General features: G+C 34.0%; 1 protein-coding gene across 1 annotated transcript; it reads left to right on the top strand.

Moving 5' to 3' along the window:
• The first annotated feature begins 1224 nt into the window (after positions 1 to 1224).
• Positions 1225 to 21055, top strand: LOC145641664 (uncharacterized). Its single transcript, XM_081692565.1, has 18 exons — positions 1225 to 1506; positions 2503 to 2641; positions 3110 to 3349; positions 3994 to 4140; positions 4812 to 4890; positions 6270 to 6453; positions 7892 to 7957; positions 13377 to 13610; positions 14633 to 14839; positions 14939 to 15242; positions 16406 to 16565; positions 16835 to 16943; positions 17359 to 17494; positions 17630 to 17685; positions 17787 to 18086; positions 18186 to 18308; positions 19275 to 19955; positions 20577 to 21055. The coding sequence occupies exons 1-18, from the start codon at positions 1330 to 1332 to the stop codon at positions 20745 to 20747; spliced, it is 3513 nt and encodes a 1170-aa protein (XP_081548691.1). The 5' UTR covers positions 1225 to 1329; the 3' UTR covers positions 20748 to 21055.
• The last annotated feature ends 682 nt before the right edge of the window (positions 21056 to 21737 follow it).

Genomic DNA, 21737 nt, shown 5'->3' with positions numbered 1-21737 from the left:
TAATAATAACTTTTGATAAATTTGAATATATTTTTAGACTAATTTACAACGACTTATTTATATTATCGAAAGGTAAAAGTTTGTAAGCCAAACATAGTATGTGAATATTACAGAAGTCGATATGTTGTAAATTGTAAGTACTAATTAAGACTTAAGAGGGTTGAGTTGAGTAAACTTTTAATTAATTAATTTATTTTTTAAATTGAGTTTTTTGAACTTCCTTCGTATATTTTTAATTTCCGAACCTATTACACATTTACACATGCATATTTTGTTACATAAATTCAAATTAAACTCATACATATTGTGTGGGTCAAATTATTGTACTTAAAATTAACAAATGGAGTAGTTTTCATCATGTATATACTACCTCCATTTCTTATTTTGTGCAACTTCTGCTCAAAATGGATGTTACAACTTTTGCTCAATAAGAAAGTGCCTTTATAGTAAATTTTTTGAGTAAATTTATCAACAAACCTTTACTTCAATCCAATTAAGAATTAACACATTAAATCATATGTTATTATTTACTAACTAACCTAACTTAATCATTCCCTAAAAAAACTCTTACCCACATTCTATCTCCTCTCCCACAACCTCATCCACCCGTCCCACCACCCACACTACCACATTTTCTCTCTCCTCCCTCTCAAGCCACCTTCACCACCACTTTTGTCTAACTTATAATTCTTGTATACACCATGGTGTCCCATGTGCATGATATACATGGTAAAAATAAGAATAGTAGAAAGAAGATCTCGAGCCGAACCCGAACTCGAGTTGAGCTCAATTGAGCCGAGCCTATAACAACTTTGGCGAGCCGAGTCTTGAACAGTTCATGAGCCTGCTCGACTTGTTAACAGTCTTAACACCCCTAGTTTGAACATAATAATTTAGTATGACTTAAATTTTAAAGAATAGACTTGACTTAGGGCCTGTTCTGATACGATTATTTTCAGTTCAGTTCAGCTCTAATAAGTTCAGTTCAGTTCAGCTCTAATAAGTTCAATTCAGTTTAGTTCAGCTCCTAATTTCCTTCTCTTATAAAATATTCAGTGTAGCTCAGCTCTAATAAGTTCACCTCTAACCAGTTAACATGATCCCACCAAACTCGAATTGACACCTCATGGACCACACAACTATGCGAGTTGGGTTGTATTTCCCACAATTGATAACTTTGACTGATCCCATGTTTTCACTACTAATGCCAATCCTACTAAAAATCCTAGATTCCAAGTAGAAGCATAAAAGTATTTCTTCATTTCTTGCAGTTGGAAATAGTAATTTTATTATTTATCGTTTATTTTTTTTTTTAAAAAATCTGCACACATGCACGGAACAACAAAATGCCAGGAATATCCCCTAATTTCTCGTTGCTTACTCAACTCAAAGCCGATTAATCTAACAAAATTTCCCAAAAACATTTTGCATTGCACCAATTTCTTTGCTATTCCAACTTTTTATTGCCATTTTCAGAGTTCACCAACCCATCTTCCTGCTGCTCAGGTGTGATTTTCTTCTTTAATCTCATATGGGTGTCTGAATTTTCCATTTTTTTTTTTGATTTACATTGATAATCTAATGTGGGGTTTTCATTTTTTTTTTTAATTTTTTTTAGGAATTGGATTGAAATTGGCAAAATTTAGCGTTTTCCAAGATAAACCCAGAAAAATTAATGCTCTAATTGGGAATTGGTTTTTAGTTATTTGATGTTGCATAGTCAAAGGTCAATTAAAGATATTTTCAAGTAGCATTTTCATTCATGTTGAAATGATCAATCATGTTGCATGTTTAATCAGGTTTCAAGGAGTACGACTAATGAGTAAATATATTAGTGGGTACATAGTCATTAAGTCAATAATGAACAATGTGCTGCAGGTTGATGATCAACGGATTTTATTTGGTTTAAAGGCCTTGAAAACTTATGATTATGAATGGCTAAGAAATTTCTGTATACTTGTGTGTTCGTCTTGAGCCTCTAGAGGGGGTAAAATGTCTATTACACACTCGGGTGTAAAATAAGAAATAACCTTAAGAAAATTGTCGTGGTTTGTGGTGTGCTGGTTAGTGTGTCAAGTCTGTCAACTGTCATTTAGAGTGTAAATTTCTGATCAAATGTAGAGTTTCTGAATAACTCTGTATGAAATTTCAAGGTTTGAATGTTTGATGTGGTTGTATTGGAAGTAATATGAGGATTTATATGAAGTTTAAATGCAATTGTTGATATATTTGGCATTTATACTTATAATTGGTGGTTTGAAGTACGAGACTTTGTTATAGGACATTGTTCAAGTTATGTTGCTTCTTGATGATCGTCTCTTAGGTAATTTGAATCAGCCCAAGTTATTTGCACTAGTGCTAAGTCACAATGTCACTTATAAGACATCATTTACTTTTCTTCTTTGCTTTGTTTCAAACTGATAACTCTACATCTTGTTTTCAAACTCATGCTCCCTTTTGATCTTGCAACCTTCTTTATATCATCTTCTAAACCTTGTATAGGCTGCAAAACAATCTATGGCATCGACAGAGAATGAAGAACCTTCTTTACTGAGGAATGATGTATGGCAAGATCAATCTTTTTTCAAGTGGAGAAAGAGAGATGCACATGTTCCACTACGCTGTCATGATACAATAGAAGGTATAAGCTGTATCCGAATTTTGTGCTATGGTTTTCTATATATATATGGCATATATGTTATTGGGGAATACAGTGATAAGATATTATTTCATTTTCTGTTTAATGAATTTTTTTTTCTTATAAAATAATGCACTAAAACAAAGATAACAATTACAAGTTATGTGATGAGGGTGAATGGTTGTAATTTTTGGAGATAATGGCAGGGGGTATTGGTTGTCAGAATACCTTAAATTTAGTTGGTAGGATCTACGGAGTTGGTCATTAGTGGAGGGTGTAACCTTTGTGAAATTATGATGTTGATGAAATTTGCTTGATGTTATGAATTCAGAATTGAGATATGGTTTAAGAAAATCAGTTGAGCAATAAGTCAACTCGAGCTAATATAAATCCTCATTTATCAGTCATTGCTGCATTTAACCTTTTGATCTTGTATTTATTATGTGATATATACATCTGTTTCTGAGACAGGATCTCTCAGATACTGGCTTGAAAGAAGCAAGGTGGATATTTCAGCATCAAACTTGGCCACATGGGACGACAATGCTGTAGCTGCTGCTCTGAAATGCGCTTCTTCTTGGGTCGAAGGCTTGCCTTTTGTGAAGTCTTTATCTGGTTGCTGGAAATTTCACTTAGCTTCTGGACCAAGTGGCGTCCCAAATTTTTTTTACCACAGTGACTTTCATGACAATGATTGGGGAACTATACCAGGTGCTTAGCATAAACTTTTTTCAGCCCCCACTCCCTCCCGATTTTGTATATAGGCCAATGTATAATGTGATTTCAAAAGTTTTATGGTGGATGACTCATATAGTTGGACTTGGACAGACTCATAAATTGAGTTTTTGGCATATATGACCTTCACAATATGGTGACCAATTACTTTGAATTAGATGGATTACTGGATACTATAGAATGTTTGACTGGATTTCTGTTTTAAGCATTGGATGCAAAGAGAATATCCCATTGGGTTTAGGTACCCACCAAGTGACCACTGTTACATTTTACGTCTGATCAGAGTTTCACTAGTATGATCCATGGCGACTGGGTTGTTGTTATGCTACTCTTTATAGTCAAACTCTCTTTCTGTAAAGAAGATTTTTATTGCTTCATTTATTTGCTTATATTTGTGTATGTTGAGATGCTGGAAGTCTGGAAATTAATCTTACCTGGCATTAATCTTGTACTTGTGTTATAGAAACTAGTTTGAGCTTTGCAACTATACATATCTGAGGTGCCTCTCAATAATACATTAATGCCTGTGTTGATAAGGCTGGGTTTTACTCTTGTGCTTTTTTTTTTGCTGGATTGACAAGTTTATAACAATGCCAGATTTTCTTTTGTTGTTTGGCCAGTTCCTTCAAATTGGCAGATGCAAGGATATGATAAGCCTATCTATACAAACACTGAATATCCATTTCTAGTTGATCCTCCCCATCTTCCCGCAGAAAATCCTACAGGTTGCTACAGGACATACTTTGAAATTTCTAATGAATGGAAAGGTACAGTCTGTTTCTTACAAGTTTGACTGAGTTGACAATGTTGAATACCTAGCTGGTAGTGCATCTTGAAGTAGCAGTACTGTTTTATGTAACTCCATCTAGAATATCTTTTACTGCATGACATGTTTGTATTGTAAACCTCTTTTTCTGTATCTTACATTTCTGTGTCTTACGTAAACATGCATACGTGTCTAGTGAAATTCATCGTATTACACTTTCCCTTGTACTTGCTGATTGATTTTGTCACCATTGTTTCTTTTTTAACCATAATATTGTTAAATATTGAATTACACTAAACAAAGTGAAAGTACCTTTAGTGAGTAAGCAACTGTAGATCTTAAATGACCTTTGGAACAATACCTCTGTTCTAAGTGTAAAACCTATCTTCAATGCATTTTGGTCATCCTTGCCAAAATGAAAAAAAAAAACCTTGGTGCATTTGCAGTTTATCTATATTTGTATCATAAAAAAAAAAAGAGAAAAAAAGGATAAATAGCCTGCTAAGAATTTTGGTGACTTCGCTTGAGGTCATTTTTCTACAGAGGCTTCTCTATTCTTTTCATGTTACAATTTATTACTCTTACGAATTTTATTGTTAGCCTCCCTTTATCTGTTATCAGATCCTTTGATTTTATGCTCAATTTATGAGATGCTCTATGGATTTTTCATAGGTCGAAGAATATTGTTGTACTTTGAATCTGCTGATTCTGCCTATCACGTATGGGTAAATGGGGTCCCTGTTGGGTACAGGTAAGCTCATCAGATTAGCTTGTTGAATATTTCTTTCAGTTCTTTTTTCAATATGAAGAAGTTTCCATTTGCACCAACAGTATTATCTTTTAAGCATTACAAAAACAGTGAGACATATGTTAGAATTTACTCAGTCTAGATCAAGCTCTGTGGCAGGACAAGAATTAGGTGATAGAAACCTGTGTGAAATTTCATTTGAACTTCCAATATCTATCTATATATATATATTAAAACCCATGGTAAGAATTGTAATCATGCCACGTGTCATGATTCTTGCCACGTGTCGTCATGACTTGATAAATGATGTGGGGTTATGTGACTCATGTCATATTAAAATCTATCATCAATGTTTCCTCACAAAAAATTTATGTTCATAAAAATTTCAATAGCAAATTGATTTCAATATAATTCCATTCTTTCATTTACTCATCCATAATTCATATAGGTTATATGCTACGTATTTAAAATATGTAACACAAAAATATATAGCAATTTTAAAACCACAACATGTGGTTACTTTGAAGAAATTTATAATGGTAGATAAAGATTCATGTAACAAATAAAACAAACTAATATGAAGTATAAAATTTAGGTTATTGCATATTTCATAATGAATTTTGAAAAATTCAATAATATTTTTTTAAATTATAAAACCACCAATATATTTCACTTTAATTTATTATAATTTTTTATATACAAAAAATGACCCTGGGCATCGCCCGGGCCTAAAACTAGTTTGTATCTCTAAATGACTTCTTTCTTGGAGGCCAACGTCCACAAGCAGTGTCTTGGTATGGGAATCAAAGGCATTAGGGCGTCTCTTTATCTAGGATTTCTAACGAAGAATGATCAAGTCTGCAGACTGATATATATCACTATCAAAGTAAAATGTTGAACTTCTTTCAGAACATATAGCTACCGTCCGCAGACGAAAACACTAATGAGGTCTACAAAGGTAAAAAAAGGCTTTAGAATATATCAAGCACATGGTCTAGGGATGTGGGCAAGTAGATATTGTTGTCTTGATGCCTATTTACCTAACTTAAATTTATAATGAGGGTAAAAAAATTAGGTTGGTATGAGTGACATATACTGGTCAATCATTGTGAAGAGCCTATTGGTCATTTCACCAATGATATCTGCTAATATTGTTGAAACAGCGGTTTCATAATTCCTCTACTGCTTACTGCTTGATCTTCTCTGTCTTTTGTATTCTGATCATGGTAGATATTGTCCCTATATATGGCTATAATTTTTGCCCTATAATCTCTGTTGGTTCAAAAATTTTAACCTTGGATCTTCTGGTGAAACTACAATCTTGTCAAAGAATGTAACTCCTCTTACATGTGATTAATAGATGACTATTTTGTTTTAATCAGTCAGGATAGTCGGTTGCCTGCTGAGTTTGAAATTACCGAATACATTCATCCGTGTGGTTCAGGAAAGAAAAATATTTTAGCTGTTCAAATCTTCAAATGGAGTGATGGTACGTACCTCGAAGATCAAGATCAATGGTGGTTGTCTGGGATTCACCGTGATGTGCTCCTTCTAGCAAAACCTCAGGTTGGTTTACTGCTGCTCTAGATATTCTGTTATGCTTAATAAAATCTAACTTTGTTCTGATTTCCAAGACCTGCCCCACCATTAAGAAAAGGCTTGGATGTGTTTAATTCTTAACATGTGTAGTCAGGATGAACTAATTTAAGCATTGTGCCAAGTTGTTTTTATATGTGATGTAAAAAAGTAATGAGTGGTGCTATTGCATTTAAAATGACTACACATTTTCATTCGTGAATTTATATTTGATTGCATTACAAGTAAATTTAGAGTACTGCAATTTCATGTCTCTGCGCTCACAATTAGAAAGAAAAATTGATATGGATGAGTCTGTGGAGATGTAAAAGAAATATATTTGTAGAAAACCATAAGAACTATACTTGAATGATGACAATTTTGATTGATGTGATGCCAATTGTACATCTCCATATCAAAAATTATGATCCAGTGCAAAGATCTTGATTAGTTGATGGAAACATGGTGTAATGCATCCATTTGCGGGGTTGACCATCAAGTTTGAATGCATGTGTGATTGAAGGGTTGAGGAAGTATTTAGGTTTGATAATATTGGTTTCAGTTGGATATTTCTTGATCATTGCCCAATTTTCTTCGATACTGAAATATTAGAGAGGTTCTCATGTAAGTTGATTTGACTCGAATATATCTCTATCTTATAGAAGTATAATGTTACATTGAACTGTTATCCTAGAATATGAAATGACTTGTTTAGTATATGTTTCCTTTTAATAATTCTACTTACTATTATTTTCTTTTAATTTTATCAAGTTACAAAGCATTTGTTTTGACTAACATCTGATGTACACAACCAAATAAACTACCTTAATTTATCTGGTTGTTGTGATTGACGCAAAACAAGTATGATTTGACACACCAAGTATTGGGACTTTTGGGTTCACTCTATTACGGGAGTGGGCCATTACTTCAATTTCATTTGTCCCCCCCCCCCTCTGCGAAAACACACACACACGCTTGTATCCTTTTTAAACAAGACTAAAACCTTTTTCAATTATTAAACAGCCTTTTAATTCTTCTTCATAGTTTACCCTGTTGATTAACATATTATCATCTTTTAAATGGAGTTTAGCAATATAAATTCTGTATACCTTCATTGGCGTATAAAACATTACTAAATTCTTTGTTTGAATTTCCTCTTTTGATATGATTTAATTATTTAATGCATGTTGTCAGCCTTTTGAATGGTCTTTTCTTTTCTTCTATCTTGGGACCGGATATTTTAAGCCTATTAAACAATTAACAAGCTGTTTCAACTGTGGCGATTAGGAGGGAAATATTCTACACGTTAGTCATGTCGTAGTTATGTTACTTTCTTATATTCTTCTCGAGTCGAGGACATACTACAATATATATGAAGGTTTGCTAGATTTTCTGTAGAAGGTAATTGGTGAAACTTATTGGCGTGCAGGTTTTTATTGCAGATTATTCCTTCATTTCAAATTTGGATGGAAGTTTCTCTCATGCAGATTTAGAGGTAAGTTTTCATCCGTACTAATTTCTTCCTGTCATCATTTATTTACTTTAGATACCTAACTTGGGTGAAAGCAATTACTGTGAACTATCTGTTGTCAGAGTAGCAGTGTCTTTCTTATGTGATAGTACTAAAATTTTATGTGTGATTCCATGATACATCTAAAACACAAAATGGAGATTTTTTTAAATTTAATTTTATTTTCTTTCCCGCAGAAATTGCTCTAGTTCCTTAGAATCAAAGTGGGCTGTGTTCTCTTCAACTTAATAAGTTATTATTTAGTAAAAAGCAGAATATGTATAAGAGAAAAGCACAGGAGAATCAACAAAATTCAATGATCAGTAAATTCAGTAAAAATCTGTTAAAAACAGTTTTCAGGTGAAGAGTTTAGGGTGGTAGGGTTTTAATGTGATTGTTTGTGGCTGGCTTATGATTTTTAATTGAGTCCTCTTCTTTTTAACATTACTTGTAAAAGTAAGGAAATATATCCTCTTATAATGTCTGTGCCCACAATTTCATAGAGGTAAGCAGTGGTGAATGTTAGCAACACTTTAGAATTTCATGTAGTACTTTCTCTCACTTAGAACTTGCTTCTTTTCTTTCTCGAAGATTCCATCCAATCATCCATTTATCTCACTTTCCTGGTCAGTGGAAGTTTTTGAATGCTATTTGTCTGCTTTCATGCTCCTTGATTTACCGAACACTATCAATTTGGTGATTGGTTTCATGCTCTGCCTCCCATCAGCATATTTTTCATTTTCATGCTATGATGTCTGTGCTCAGTAATGATATCGTGGAAGATGAGCATTGAGCAATGTATCCATCAAATTATTTGCAATTGTGAATTAGTTTTGGCTAACATCAGTATATCTGTATATAGATCCTTCCCTCCCATCAGCATATATTTCATTTTTTGTAACACCCCAATAATTCTCTCTTAAAACCTGTAAATACCCTGAACAAAATCCAAGAGAATTACTGGCGTGCTACCGCCACGTGTTTAAACGTTAAGGCTTTATCAGAAAATAGCAGCGGAAAAACTAATTCAGTTATAAATAAGTTTCAAAACCAATAACCAAAACCAAATTAAATCTTACAACTTGGAACCATTAATGCCCTTATTCAAAACCCCACAAAAGTAGTAAATAAATAAAACCAGAGTTTAAATAAATTCAAACTTGCAAAAGAGATAAACTGCGACCAATAACCAACTCTCCACTCAAAATCCCACAACCCTGATGTGAATGCTGTATGTGTAAGAACCTGTGTTTAATCTGCTCCCCAATATTACAAGTGTAAAAATTGGATCGTCACAGGGTCATTGAAAGGCAAAGGCCATGACCAAAGAAAGACACTCAAAGCACGCAATCAGCAAAGCTGAGTACATACACTAGTAGAAAAAACGTTATTCGTAACTAACAAAAACGGGCTTTTTGTAACCAACATTGGCCGTTACAAGTAGTGGGGTTACAAATAGTCCTGTCAGTTGTAACGGACATTGTCCGTTACAAATGGGTACCTATTCGTAACTAACATTGTCCTGTCAATTGTTAGTTACAAATAGGTAAATATTTGTAGCCCACAATTGATATGTCAGTTACAAATAGGTACCTAGTTGTAACGGACATGTTAATTGTTGGTTACAAATGCTCATTTTCGATATTAAAAAAAAAAACCTAGCAAATGCTAGGTCGATGCAACTTTAATTATTATTATTATTATTATTATTATTAATCCATTAGTAAGGGCACCAATTTAACAACTGTGTCGTGGAACTTGAATCCACCACCAACAACCCACAACCCCCATCCACCGACGACCCACAACCCCCATCCACCCACGAATCCCACCATCCTAACCCATATCGCTTCTCCCCCACTCATGCTAGGTTGAGATTTTACATTGAACTTGAATCGAAGATGGACAACACCCGTGCGACCCTGACCCTGCCTCTTCCCCTTCCCATGACCCAAACCCACCCCCACTGCCCCCCTACCCCCACTGCACAACCACAACCCACTATCCTACACCGCGAACTATCTTCACTACCACCACGACTCACCAGACCCCGACTCCGTGACAAGCACCACCACCACCCATAAAAAAATCACGATGTACTGATTTCCCAGCCTAACCTGTACCCGTTCTCCCCCACCCCGACCGCCACAAGCACCACCCATACACACCAAATGCCACCACCAAACACACATAAAAACAGATCTACCATACAAATTTTTATAAAAATCCTAAAAATTATACACATATTATGCAAATTAAAACACAATTATCTAAAAAATTAAACAAAAAAATGAAAATTAACAGAAATTATATACATAAATAATTCCAAAAATTCGAAAGGAATAAAAAGTTATACAATTATCTAAAAAATAGGTTAAAATTGCAATTACATAAAAAAAAATATACATAAATAATTCCAAAAATTTGAAAGTGAAGTCCGATCATTGACGGCTCATGGGTGGCGATTATGCTTGTGGATGCCCGTGGATGAGGGAACTGCTAAGAGATTGATGAGGGAAAGAGGAGAAATAAAGAATGAAGGGATGAGGACAAAGAGATTTGATAAGAGCAAGGAACAAATTAAAGGAAGAAGAAAGGAGCTAGGATAAATCGAGAAGAGAGAGAAAGAAGAGAAATGAGAAGGAAAGAGAATAAAGATGAAAAAGAAAGAAGGGGGCGGTTGTATAGTTAGGGTTAGGGGAGCAATGGGCTTGGGGCGGTTATGAGAATATATGAGAAAATATCTTTATTATTTGTAACCAACATTATGTTGTCCGTTACAAATAAGATGTATTTGTAACTAACATTATGTTGTTCGTTACAAATAGGGTATATTTGTAACCAACATTATGTTCTCCGTTACAAATATTGTCTTATTTGTAACTGACGTAGCTAATGTTGGTTACAAATATAGTATTTGTAACTAATAAAATGTTGTTGGTTACAAATAAGGCGTTACAAATAGCATTTTTTCTACTAGTGCAAAACATAAAAGAAATCCCTAACACGCTACTAATAGTCAATCATCACGCATCATTAGTTTATAGACTCGACACATGACTCAACTATCAAATTTATTAAGACTTCACTAGTTAATATTAACTAACACATTTATTTATTTCATTGGATTTAGCAATAGACAAAGTTGTCCAACCCATGTCCCATTTGGAACATCAATAAAATAAAAACCCCATGCCTCCTTTCGAAAACATCAATAAATATCCAACGACCACGGGCGCGAATCCGTGACCGTAGTTAGTATGAGATCTCACCTAACTCCTAGTTTTTAAAAAAAATATTTGAAATAGGAGACTCGTAGATCAGACGGCCTCGATAAAAGTACACGGCTAATACACCGTATACCCCAACCCCTGATTGTCATTACTCCAGAAGTGCACCAATCCAGAGTTTTATTGCTCATCCATCTTGCACTTTACGTGATTTACAGGTTTAGACTTGGTGATGACTCATATGCAAACAATACGATCAATCCAATATCAATTCAATCAAGTAAAACAACTTTCCAATATCAATTCTTGATTTATTAGTGACAAGCAACATTTATTATTTATTCCTTTAACTACCTCGGTGTATAAACATCTTGAGTGCATAAGGCACCCCAAAACCTTAACCTCGTCTTATAAGACTGAAATTCTTCCTTTACTCATCCTATTTGCATAATCATGAATGAGTAATAAATTAATCTTTACACCAATCACATACCTTTGCCTCTAAGCGCACCTTGCATAATTAGAGCACAAATAATACTTGCAATATAAAATAGTGCACATCATTTGAAATTCACAATGTATAACCAAACAATTTAACCCAGTCAACCCTATACATGATACTAAGTTCTCGATCCGTCCTCAAACGTGCACCTACAAGCAAGGTTTCGTAACTTGTACGTACCTTGTGTAAACAATTCGGTTGGCCACTTTAAAACTAGAAATCATCTTCGATAAACTCCTCTCCTAAACCAAACAATAACATCTCAATCAATACCCAATCAATCAAATTTACAGCAATACTAACTTACTTTAAAACCTTCAAAATCCAAATCAAACAACACTTTAAAACCTTCCCTTTAGCTAAAATTAAAGGCTTATATATAGTTCTTTAAATTTTCATCATAAAAACCTTAAAATACACTCTTATACGTGAAATTACAGCAAGTTTAAAGTTTAATAAAAATCTGAAAATTATTTAAAAACCCCTAATAATCTCCCTTTTTAATGGGTGATTAAACCCTCATAAAACATCAAAAGTAGTACTTAGAAACTATTTCCAGCACTTAAAAATTTAATAAAAACATATATTTATGCTTAATTAACTTTAAACATAATTAATTTTATCAATCAAACTCAAGGATAATATTTTAAGTATAAAAAAACTTTGTTAAAATCAAAAACTGTCCGAAAATCATATTTAGAGGTTGAATTTGGCCACGAGAGGGTGGTCCTCACTACCAAAGGTAGTGAATTTGTCTTAAAACGTTGTTTCCACATGAAAAACACTACTTTTTCATCAAAATCGGATGAGTTCAGAACCTGATCGGGATTAAAACGGAATTAATATTAACGAACGGAAATCTAAAAATTAAAACCCGAATTTAAGTTTTAAAATAATCTGAAATTAAGTTAAACTAATCATTAGTTATAATCACCAAAATTTCAAAACATCATTCCTATAAAAGCCCTAAATCAATTGTTCATAAAAACCCTAAAATCATGATTTTCAATAATTAAAAACCCTAGGTTATAAAAGTTATAAAATCTGAAAATTATGACACTTATAAAATCTGAAATTATAAAGTTTAATCATCAAAATACAATTTGATACTAATTAAATTAATTTCAAACAATAAAATCAAAACCCATAAATCAATAATTATAATTACACAAATTAATAAAACTAAGGAGAAAGAAAATAAGTCTAACCTTTTTGTGTGGGAAAATTTTGGGGATTCATGGGGTATTTATAGGAGAGAATTGTAGGGTAAATAGGAAGATTGGGCATCATAAAAATAATGGGTCGATTAAGTAAACAAATGGGTTAGGCTTGTGTGATTGGAAATAAATTGTAGAATAAAGGTGCATAAAATAATTTGTTCAAATAATTTTCGACCCAGATTAATAATTTGAAACTTTTGAAATTAAATTCCGGAAAATAACAAATAAATATTATAAATAAAATAAAATTTCATTTATAAAATATTTTAAAAATACGAGGGATTACATTTTTATGCTATGATGTCTGTGCTTAGTAACGATATCGTGGAAGATGAGCATTGAGCAACGTATCCATCAAATTATTTGCAATTGTGAATTAGTTCTGGCTAACATCAGTATATCTGTATATAGATCCTTGAGCATGTCATAAATATCCCTGTCCTTTTTTGTAGGTAGAGGTTAAAGTTGACATTCCACAAGGAATTTCTAAAGACTGCCTCCTTTCTGATTTTACTCTAGAAGCAGAGGTTTACGATAATGAAATGTGGCATGGAAATGATGGATCAGCTGATCTCCTTGCATCTGTAGCGACACAAATGGAACTTGTACCACCTGCAAGTTTCAGGTTCAACGGCTATCATTTTAAAGGAAAGATAGATAGGCCTAGGCTTTGGTCTGCTGAGCAGGTACGGGTTATTGTATTTAGATTAAGTATATTGATAATATTTTATGAGCTGTATAATTTTGAAACTTCACAAACTTTCTAAAGGAATAAAAAATGAAAGAGAAAACCTGGTGGTTTGATTTTGTTACCCCATTCAAAAGATCTATATTGTTCTGCTGCTGCCTGTCAATGCTGATTTATATATGCAGAATTGCTGCAACTTCCCTCCTGGTTTCTTAAGGTTTGAGGTTTTTATATTGAGTTTTGCAATAGAATAGATTTTCCAAAGTCTGGCTAAATTAATACATATTATATCTTCTACCTTCAAGTTCCGAGGGGCCATCTTTATCCCCCTTTTAGTTGACATTATTTATTTACTTTGATGTTCTTTACATCGCTCTCCTTCCTGCCTTCCAGCATTTGCAAGTGACTCCTCTGTTTCTTTGTTGCTGTGTGGAAACTGTAGCAATCTCTTACAACCTTATAAAAAGTTTAAGAAAACTCTTATGAATAGTGCATGGACATTTATATCCCTAAAAATGCTCTTTTACATATTTGCCCCCACCGAATTCAAAAGCCTTAAAATTAGTGTCTCTTGAATCACCAAAATTAATTAATTATTTGTGTTAATAATTCAATATTTAAAGCATGCATCTTGTAGTCTCTCCATTTTTTTTCTGTTTTTTCTATTTAGAATATAAACACTATTTAATACAAAGCATTCTTAATTAATTATAATATATATGGAGTACAAAAATTATGAATTATACAATTGTATGATGACTTATTTGATTTATTCAATTCGTCTTAATAAGTACTTAAAAATTACCATGAAAATATATATAATAAAATATCATGCAAATATGAATACAAACATAAAGGTCATCAATAACAATTCTCCTCAAGGGCTAGCCATACCGCGCGCGTAAGAATCCCTTGTATTTTTTAAAATTATAATTTCACCTATTTGATAATTTTTTTTTAATTAACATTTTTAGCTTTATGACCTTGTACGTATTTGTTTGTTTTTTGCATAAATTGCAGCCAAATTTGTACACACTAGTTGTCATCTTGAAAGATGCAGATGGAAATGTGGTTGACTGTGAATCATGCCAAGTAGGTATCAGGCAAATAACAACTGCTTACAAACAGCTACTGGTTAATGGACAGCCTGTTGTGATTAGAGGAGTAAACAGGCATGAGTTCCACCCACGTCTTGGAAAGACAAATCTGGAGCATTGCATGGTTAAGGTGATGCCAACGGCTGTTTTTTCTTCTGCGGCACAATCTTAGTTTAAGAAACGAATTCAAATAAACTGAGTTACCCCTCCTTTTTTTTGTTATATCTAGGACTTGGTATTGATGAAGCAGTATAATATTAATGCCGTAAGGAACAGCCACTACCCCAACCATTCTCGATGGTATGAGTTGTGTGATCTATTTGGCATGTACATGATAGATGAAGCAAACATTGAGACACATGGTTTTGATCACTCTGGTCCTTTTAAACACCCTACAATGGAACCTGCCTGGGCTGCTGCCATGCTTGATCGTGTTATAGGCATGGTTGAAAGGGACAAAAACCATGCTTGCATCATTTCTTGGTCCTTGGGCAATGAGGCTGGATATGGACCAAATCATTCTGCTATGGCTGGTATGAAAATGATAACAATGCATTCTCATACTTAGCATCATTCTCATAGGATTTGTTACATTGTTTGTTGTATATGTATAGTGCTGAAGGGCCATGCATTAGAGTATACACTTTTTCTCTTTTTAATAATGGGTAAAAACAAATCAGGATGACATGACTCCAGGTGTTATAGTGAAGTAGAGGTTGGAGTTTGATGCTGGAATACCATGTTGAACAAAATCTGTGAAATGTTTGTGCTAAGTACCATGTTGAACTCTAGTCTTTACAACCAAAGAGAATATAATGAATATCAGCTCAGGCTCTTTGAACGAGCTTCCCTCCATCAAGTACTTTTGCTTCCTATATTAGGCTTCCTCGGCTCCTTGCCATTATGCAAACCCCTTGTACTTCTTTATCTTATTTTTAGGCTCTTACATCCCAACATCTTTAGATTATTTACTTTATTAAATTTTTTAAAAATAATTGTTATTATAATTAAATTAAACGAAGTACTTGGATTGCTCTCTTCCACCACTTTTTTCAATCTATTGCTCTCAATTAGTTGCAATTGGCATATGGTTGTTTCCCGAGTAATCTCAAAACTTGAGAATTACATGTAACTTTATAAAAAAATTTGTGTAAATTTGAAAGATCTGAGAAAGTGGCTGACTAGATAATATTTATTTGAGTTATTTTAACATGTGTACTATATTGGTGCATGTGAAAATGTGAGTGTTCTGCGTATAATAGACGAATTCATTTACATAATTCATCTTTGAGTTTGATTTAGGGTGCAAAAATATAAGATTTTTTTTTTTAATTACCCTGTTCTGTGGAAACATGTATTTTTTACCCATAATGAGAATATAAGATTAATATACTGCGATTAATAATTTTCTACCTGCATGCCAATAATTTGCTTCTATAAAAATATGCATGTTTCTTATTTTTTGCTTCATATTTTTTGCAACTTTGGGGTATTAATGTATTATGTGTGAGATATAAAATATTCCCAAGTTGGAAAAATTATGAAACGGAGGTAGTAGTTGAATTCAACTCGCAGTGACATAGGTTGGTGCTTGTTTAGTACTTTAGTGAATCTCTATGTCCTGATCCTGTACCATGCTGAAGTGCTTAACTGCATCTATTAATATCTTCTTGTCTGCTAATTGTACAATTTTCAGGTTGGATAAGAGGAAGAGATCCTTCTAGGGTGATACATTATGAGGGAGGTGGATCCCGAACCTCATCTACAGATATTGTGTGTCCCATGTACATGCGTGTGTGGGACATTGTAAAGATAGCCAATGATCCAAATGAAGCAAGGCCTCTCATATTATGCGAGTAAGTTTATTGACCCCCCCCTCTCTCTCTCTCTCTCACACACACACACACACACACACACCACCCCTTTTTTTTGGCCTATAGTTACAAACATGTAAGATAAGAAAGAGGGGGGGGGGGGGGAGGGGCAGTATAATATAAAATAGTAATTTTTTCTAATGGTAAATGAAGATAAATTGAAATGTGCTTCTTGCTGCTGCATTGGTTTTGTCATCATTCTTTTTACTGATACATGGCATGTGCTTGCTAAATTTTGATGTAAATGGCAGGTATTCTCATGCAATGGGAAACAGCAATGGAAATATAGATGAGTATTGGGAAGCTATTGATAACACTTTTGGACTTCAGGGAGGTTTCATATGGGAGTGGGTTGATCAGGTTTGTAATACACTATTTAGAAGACATCTTCTGGCACACAAAACATGAATGTTTGTAAAGTCATTCTGTTTTAATGCATTTTGTGGTTTTCCCATATATGACTCTGCATGGTTAATTGCAATTCTTTTTTATTTTGATGTAAAACTGTTCTGTATAATAAAAAATCAAGTGTAAATTGTGACAAGTGAGAAGTAGCCAATAAAATGTAATTAGGTTCTTGAGATGGTTTATTTCTTCTAAAAAATATTTCTTTACATTGAAAAAGGATGCTCAACGTCTTTGCTTCAACAAAGAGTCTTGAATTATTCATGGTTTGTTAATCGCAGTCAGTTTTTTTTTCACTTGCATCAATTATATATGCTCTTGATGGGAGAGATGCACTTCAGAAAGGTAAATTTTGGCATTTTGCATGCAGGGACTATTGAAGGAAGGTGCAGATGGTAAGAAGCACTGGGCTTACGGTGGTGATTTTGGTGATACTCCCAATGATCTGAACTTCTGTCTCAATGGACTTGTATGGCCTGATAGAACTCCTCATCCAGCACTGCATGGTAACTTGAAGCAGCAGTCAGAACTGAAATCTAAATTTTCCTTGTCTAAGTTTTGTTTATTTTTTCGTTTTATTTAGATAATTTCGAAAGTATATTTCATTGCATAATTTGTATCTGCTTGTATGTTTCTTCCAGAAGTGAAATACGTTTATCAGCCAATCAAGATTTCGCTCAAGGAAGGACTGCTCAAGGTATAAAAATATTCACTAAATACAGGATTTTTTTTTTCATGTATATGGCAATAGGCTACTAAATCCTAGTTTCAAGATGCTTTAAAATTTTACTTTTGCAGATAACAAACACCCATTTCTATGAAACTACACAAGGATTGGATTTCCACTGGGTTGTTCTTGGGGATGGATCTGAACTAGAATCTGGAGTGTTATCTCTGCCACAGATTGAGCCCCAAAAGAGCCTTTCTATGGAATGGGTATCTGGTCCATGGTACTCGGCCTGGACTTCGTGTACTTCTGAGGAAATTTTCTTGACCATAAATGTGAAGCGTCTTCACTCCACTCGCTGGGTGGATGCTGGTCATGTAATTTCATCGACGCAAGTGCCATTGCCTCCCAAGAGAAAGTCTGCTCCTCATGTAAATGCCCCTTTTCTCTCATTGACAATTCAGAGTGTTTTTATCCAAGGAAAGTTGAATTTTGTTTCATCACTAACTGCAAATAAAATGGATTTACAGGCTATCAAACCTAAAGATCATGTCCTCCGAACTGAGAATCACGGAGACTTGATCAAGATTTTCCAACATGATGTCAGTGAGATTACGTTCAACACTCGAACAGGATTGATCGAGAGCTGGAAGGTACTAGTTTTCTAAACTTACTTTATTTCACTGTTTATATTCCATATCATTACATTTTTAAATGAGCTCTATGTTTTATGTAGAAGGCTATCTATGCATAATTGAAGAGTAAGATGTTTTTATAATAGGAATGTCGATAGATAATTTCGGAGGATCTGTGCATTTGATAACTTTTTTGTGGTTAACAAGTTAATCTATATTCAGTTTCCTTATGATTAGAGAAGAACCTCAACATTTAGTACTTAAGCACATTTATTACAAATATATGCATTTTATTGACATATATATGCACTACAAAAACATGCATTAGAAACTATGCAAGTCTATTGCAAACATTTGCTTCAAAAACTATGCACATCTGATTCAAAAAATTTGTACCTTTAGTTCAAAATAATTTCTCGTTAAAAAAGACACATTTGATTCGAAGTATATGCACAATGAGGAGAGGGAAGGGAGGAAGCTTAGCTTAGAGCTTCAATGGTGGTTGCAATGGAATCAAGGAAAAGAAATTGAAAAGGGTGGGAATGGGATTAATGGTCCAGAATCATTCTTATATAAAGATGGTGCTCTCATTTGATCCTTTTTCTTCATATACTAGCAATTTAACTTCCTCCGTTGTAAAGTAAGTGCAACATTTTAGTTCTGCACTATCTGTTTACAAACTTTTACCACATATCTTAGTAATTATAGTATCAGGTACAGTATTGTTGAATATAAAACTAGCTTTTTTAAATTTATTTTTATTATTTCTATTGATAGGTAATTAAGGATATTTATGGTCAAAGTTGTGCATTAGAAAACGTGCATTACATGCTAGTCAAAGTGTTGCATTATTTTTTAAATGGAGGAAGATATATTTAATATTATAATAATATAGAGAGAATGGGGTTGGGGGGGGGGGGGGAGGAATCGGATATGTAAGATTCAAATTTTTGGTCAAGTAGGATTAATGCTCTTACATTGCAGGTTCAAGGAGTTCCTGTGATGAACAGAGGCATAGTTCCTTGCTTCTGGAGAGCTCCTACAGATAATGACAAAGGGGGCGGTGCTGACAGTTACTTATCCAAGTGGAAAGCTGCCCTGCTCGATGACATAGTTTTCCTCACCAATAGCTGTTCGGTTCAGAGTAAAACAAATTTTGTTGAAATAGCTGCAGTCTTTCTTGGAATCCCGAAATCAAAAAGCAATTCTGAACCAAAAGAATCAGATATCACTTTTACAGTGAATATAACTTACATAATCTATGGTTCTGGTGACATAATCATGGAGACTAGTGTCAAACCTCGGTCTGATATTCCGCCTTTGCCTCGGGTTGGAGTTGAATTCCATATAGACAAAGAAGTGGACAGAGTAAACTGGTATGGAAAGGGGCCTTTTGAGTGTTACCCTGATAGAAAAGCAGCTGCCCAGGTAGCAATTCATGAAAAAACTGTTCCTGAGATGCATGTTCCTTACATAGTTCCTGGAGAATGTGGTGGGAGGGCGGAGGTTAGATGGTTGACTATGCAAAATAAAGATGGTGTTGGAATGTATGCTTCCGTATATGATAATTCCCCAACAATGCAAATGAGTGCCAGCTACTACACAACAACTGAGCTTGACCGGGCTACTCATAATGAAAATCTCGTTGAAGGAGAGGACATTGAGGTGATAATTCTTTTGTCTTTTTTTCACCACACCGCACCATACTTTCTTTTCTTTGCACTTATAGTTCTCTTCAGTACTTGCTGTTATACCTTTTATCTGTTAATAAAAATTATTGGGTAACATGTTCACCGGATATCATTGTGCTGAACTACTGTGTATTTTTTCATATTTGTCTTTATGAAGTTGAACTTAGGGAAAAGTAGATAACCTTATTCCTTCTTTTGTTGTCTCTCGTAAACTTGTGAATCCTTATAATTTACCTTGTCTACCAGCCAATCTCTTATTACTATGCTTTGTGTGTGTGCGAGTATTTGTTATTTGGAGGGCTAAATGTAGGTTTTTCTTATTCCTATAAAGATTTAAATAGTTTCCATGTCCAAAATTCTTGGAAAATATTGTTTCCCCTTTTTGATCTTGTGGTTATCTGTTTTAGTCATGTCCTTTTCTGTGTAGTACTAGAGTTGATTTCACTTCCGTCTCACTGGTATGCAATGTAATATTATACCTAGATAATATGCATTGCGAACTATAAGCTTGATTAAGCTGCATTGATTGGAGTGGAGGCACATTCTGCCCTTTCTTTAGTCGATTGACCTTTTTTTTTTCTTAATGTGATTCCAGGTTCATCTTGACCACAAGCATATGGGTTTAGGAGGAGACGATAGCTGGACCCCATGTGTCCATGATAAGTATTTGATCCAACCTGTACCTTATTCATTTTCGATCAGGCTATGTCCAGTCACGGCTGCAAGTTCAGGCAATCTTATCTACAAAGGTCAGCAACAAATCTGATAGCAAGAGTATGGCTCGAACTCCTCTGAAATGTTCGAGACTGACATAACACTTAGCCTTGAAATAATCGTACGAGTTAGTTGTCTGATTTTATCAAATTGGCACTTGGTTTTAAATTTTCTGGACCAGCCGAGTTCATCTCACTCAGAAGTTATTTTTTTTTGTCAAGTCGTGCAAAGTGATTTCAATTTCTTGACACGCATAAAGAGGCTATACTGATGTAGTCGTTTCGTAATGTTTAATACATTTTTAGCTTCATTTCATTCTCATATAATAAAAGGAAAAAAAAAGAAGTTATTTCCTCTCAATTTAGTAGCTAAATTTATCGTTCAGATAATGCAATTGTAGTTTAGTGGAGTATGTTGTTAAACTTTCTATGATTCGTTGAGTTTCAGTCTTTTAGGAGTTGTTTGTACCTTGTAAATCTAAGTAGAATACAGTAATAATTTTGTAGCAATGCAGTTGTTACTATTAAGGGCATTTTGATAACTTTTGGCAAAAGCTACTCTAAACACTAAAAGCTACTATCACCATTACCTTGCCGAATATGCCTAATCTATCAAGTAGCGTTTTGACCAAGTTAAAAAGCTGAAAGCTACCTAAACGCTAGTGCTGAACATGCCATTGATATCCCATGATTACAATGTCATTTTAATAATTTGCTTCACCCTCGCCTTAATCCCCAAACTTCCCAACTATGAACCTCCCACCACAAAGGCATTTCTTTTCAATACACTATCTCTGTATCTCATCATCATACACCCACCGACCCACCACCGCCATTGCCGCTCTACCACTTCCTCAGTTAAACACTCTCCAATTTCTTGAGCTCGATTTGATTCAGTTGTTTAATGTAATTTTAACACTCCTTATTTCGTGAAATTTGGCAGACAGGGAAATTCATTTAGAGATCAGGGATACTAGCTACATATCCAATCCACATGACATCTAAAAAACTATAATTAACCACAAATAAATGATTAGCTATTA

This window comes from Chenopodium album, chromosome 8 (assembly GCF_948465745.1).
Source record: "Chenopodium album chromosome 8, dcCheAlbu1.1, whole genome shotgun sequence".
In the NCBI taxonomy this organism is placed as follows: domain Eukaryota; kingdom Viridiplantae; phylum Streptophyta; class Magnoliopsida; order Caryophyllales; family Amaranthaceae; genus Chenopodium; species Chenopodium album.
The sequence above is the reverse complement of the archived record's forward strand: the minus strand, read 5'-3'. Positions and strand labels throughout refer to the sequence as shown.

What these genes read in the sequence shown, in the direction of transcription:
- LOC145641664 (XM_081692565.1), top strand. Translation starts at nt 1,330, where the DNA reads ATGCACGGAACAACAAAATGCCAGGAATATCCCCTAATTTCTCGTTGC. An exon ending in CCCATCTTCCTGCTGCTCAG is followed by an intron (nt 1,507 to 2,502) that starts GTGTGATTTTCT and finishes AACCTTGTATAG; the next exon opens with GCTGCAAAACAATCTATGGC. An exon ending in TCCTTCTAGCAAAACCTCAG is followed by an intron (nt 6,454 to 7,891) that starts GTTGGTTTACTG and finishes ATTGGCGTGCAG; the next exon opens with GTTTTTATTGCAGATTATTC.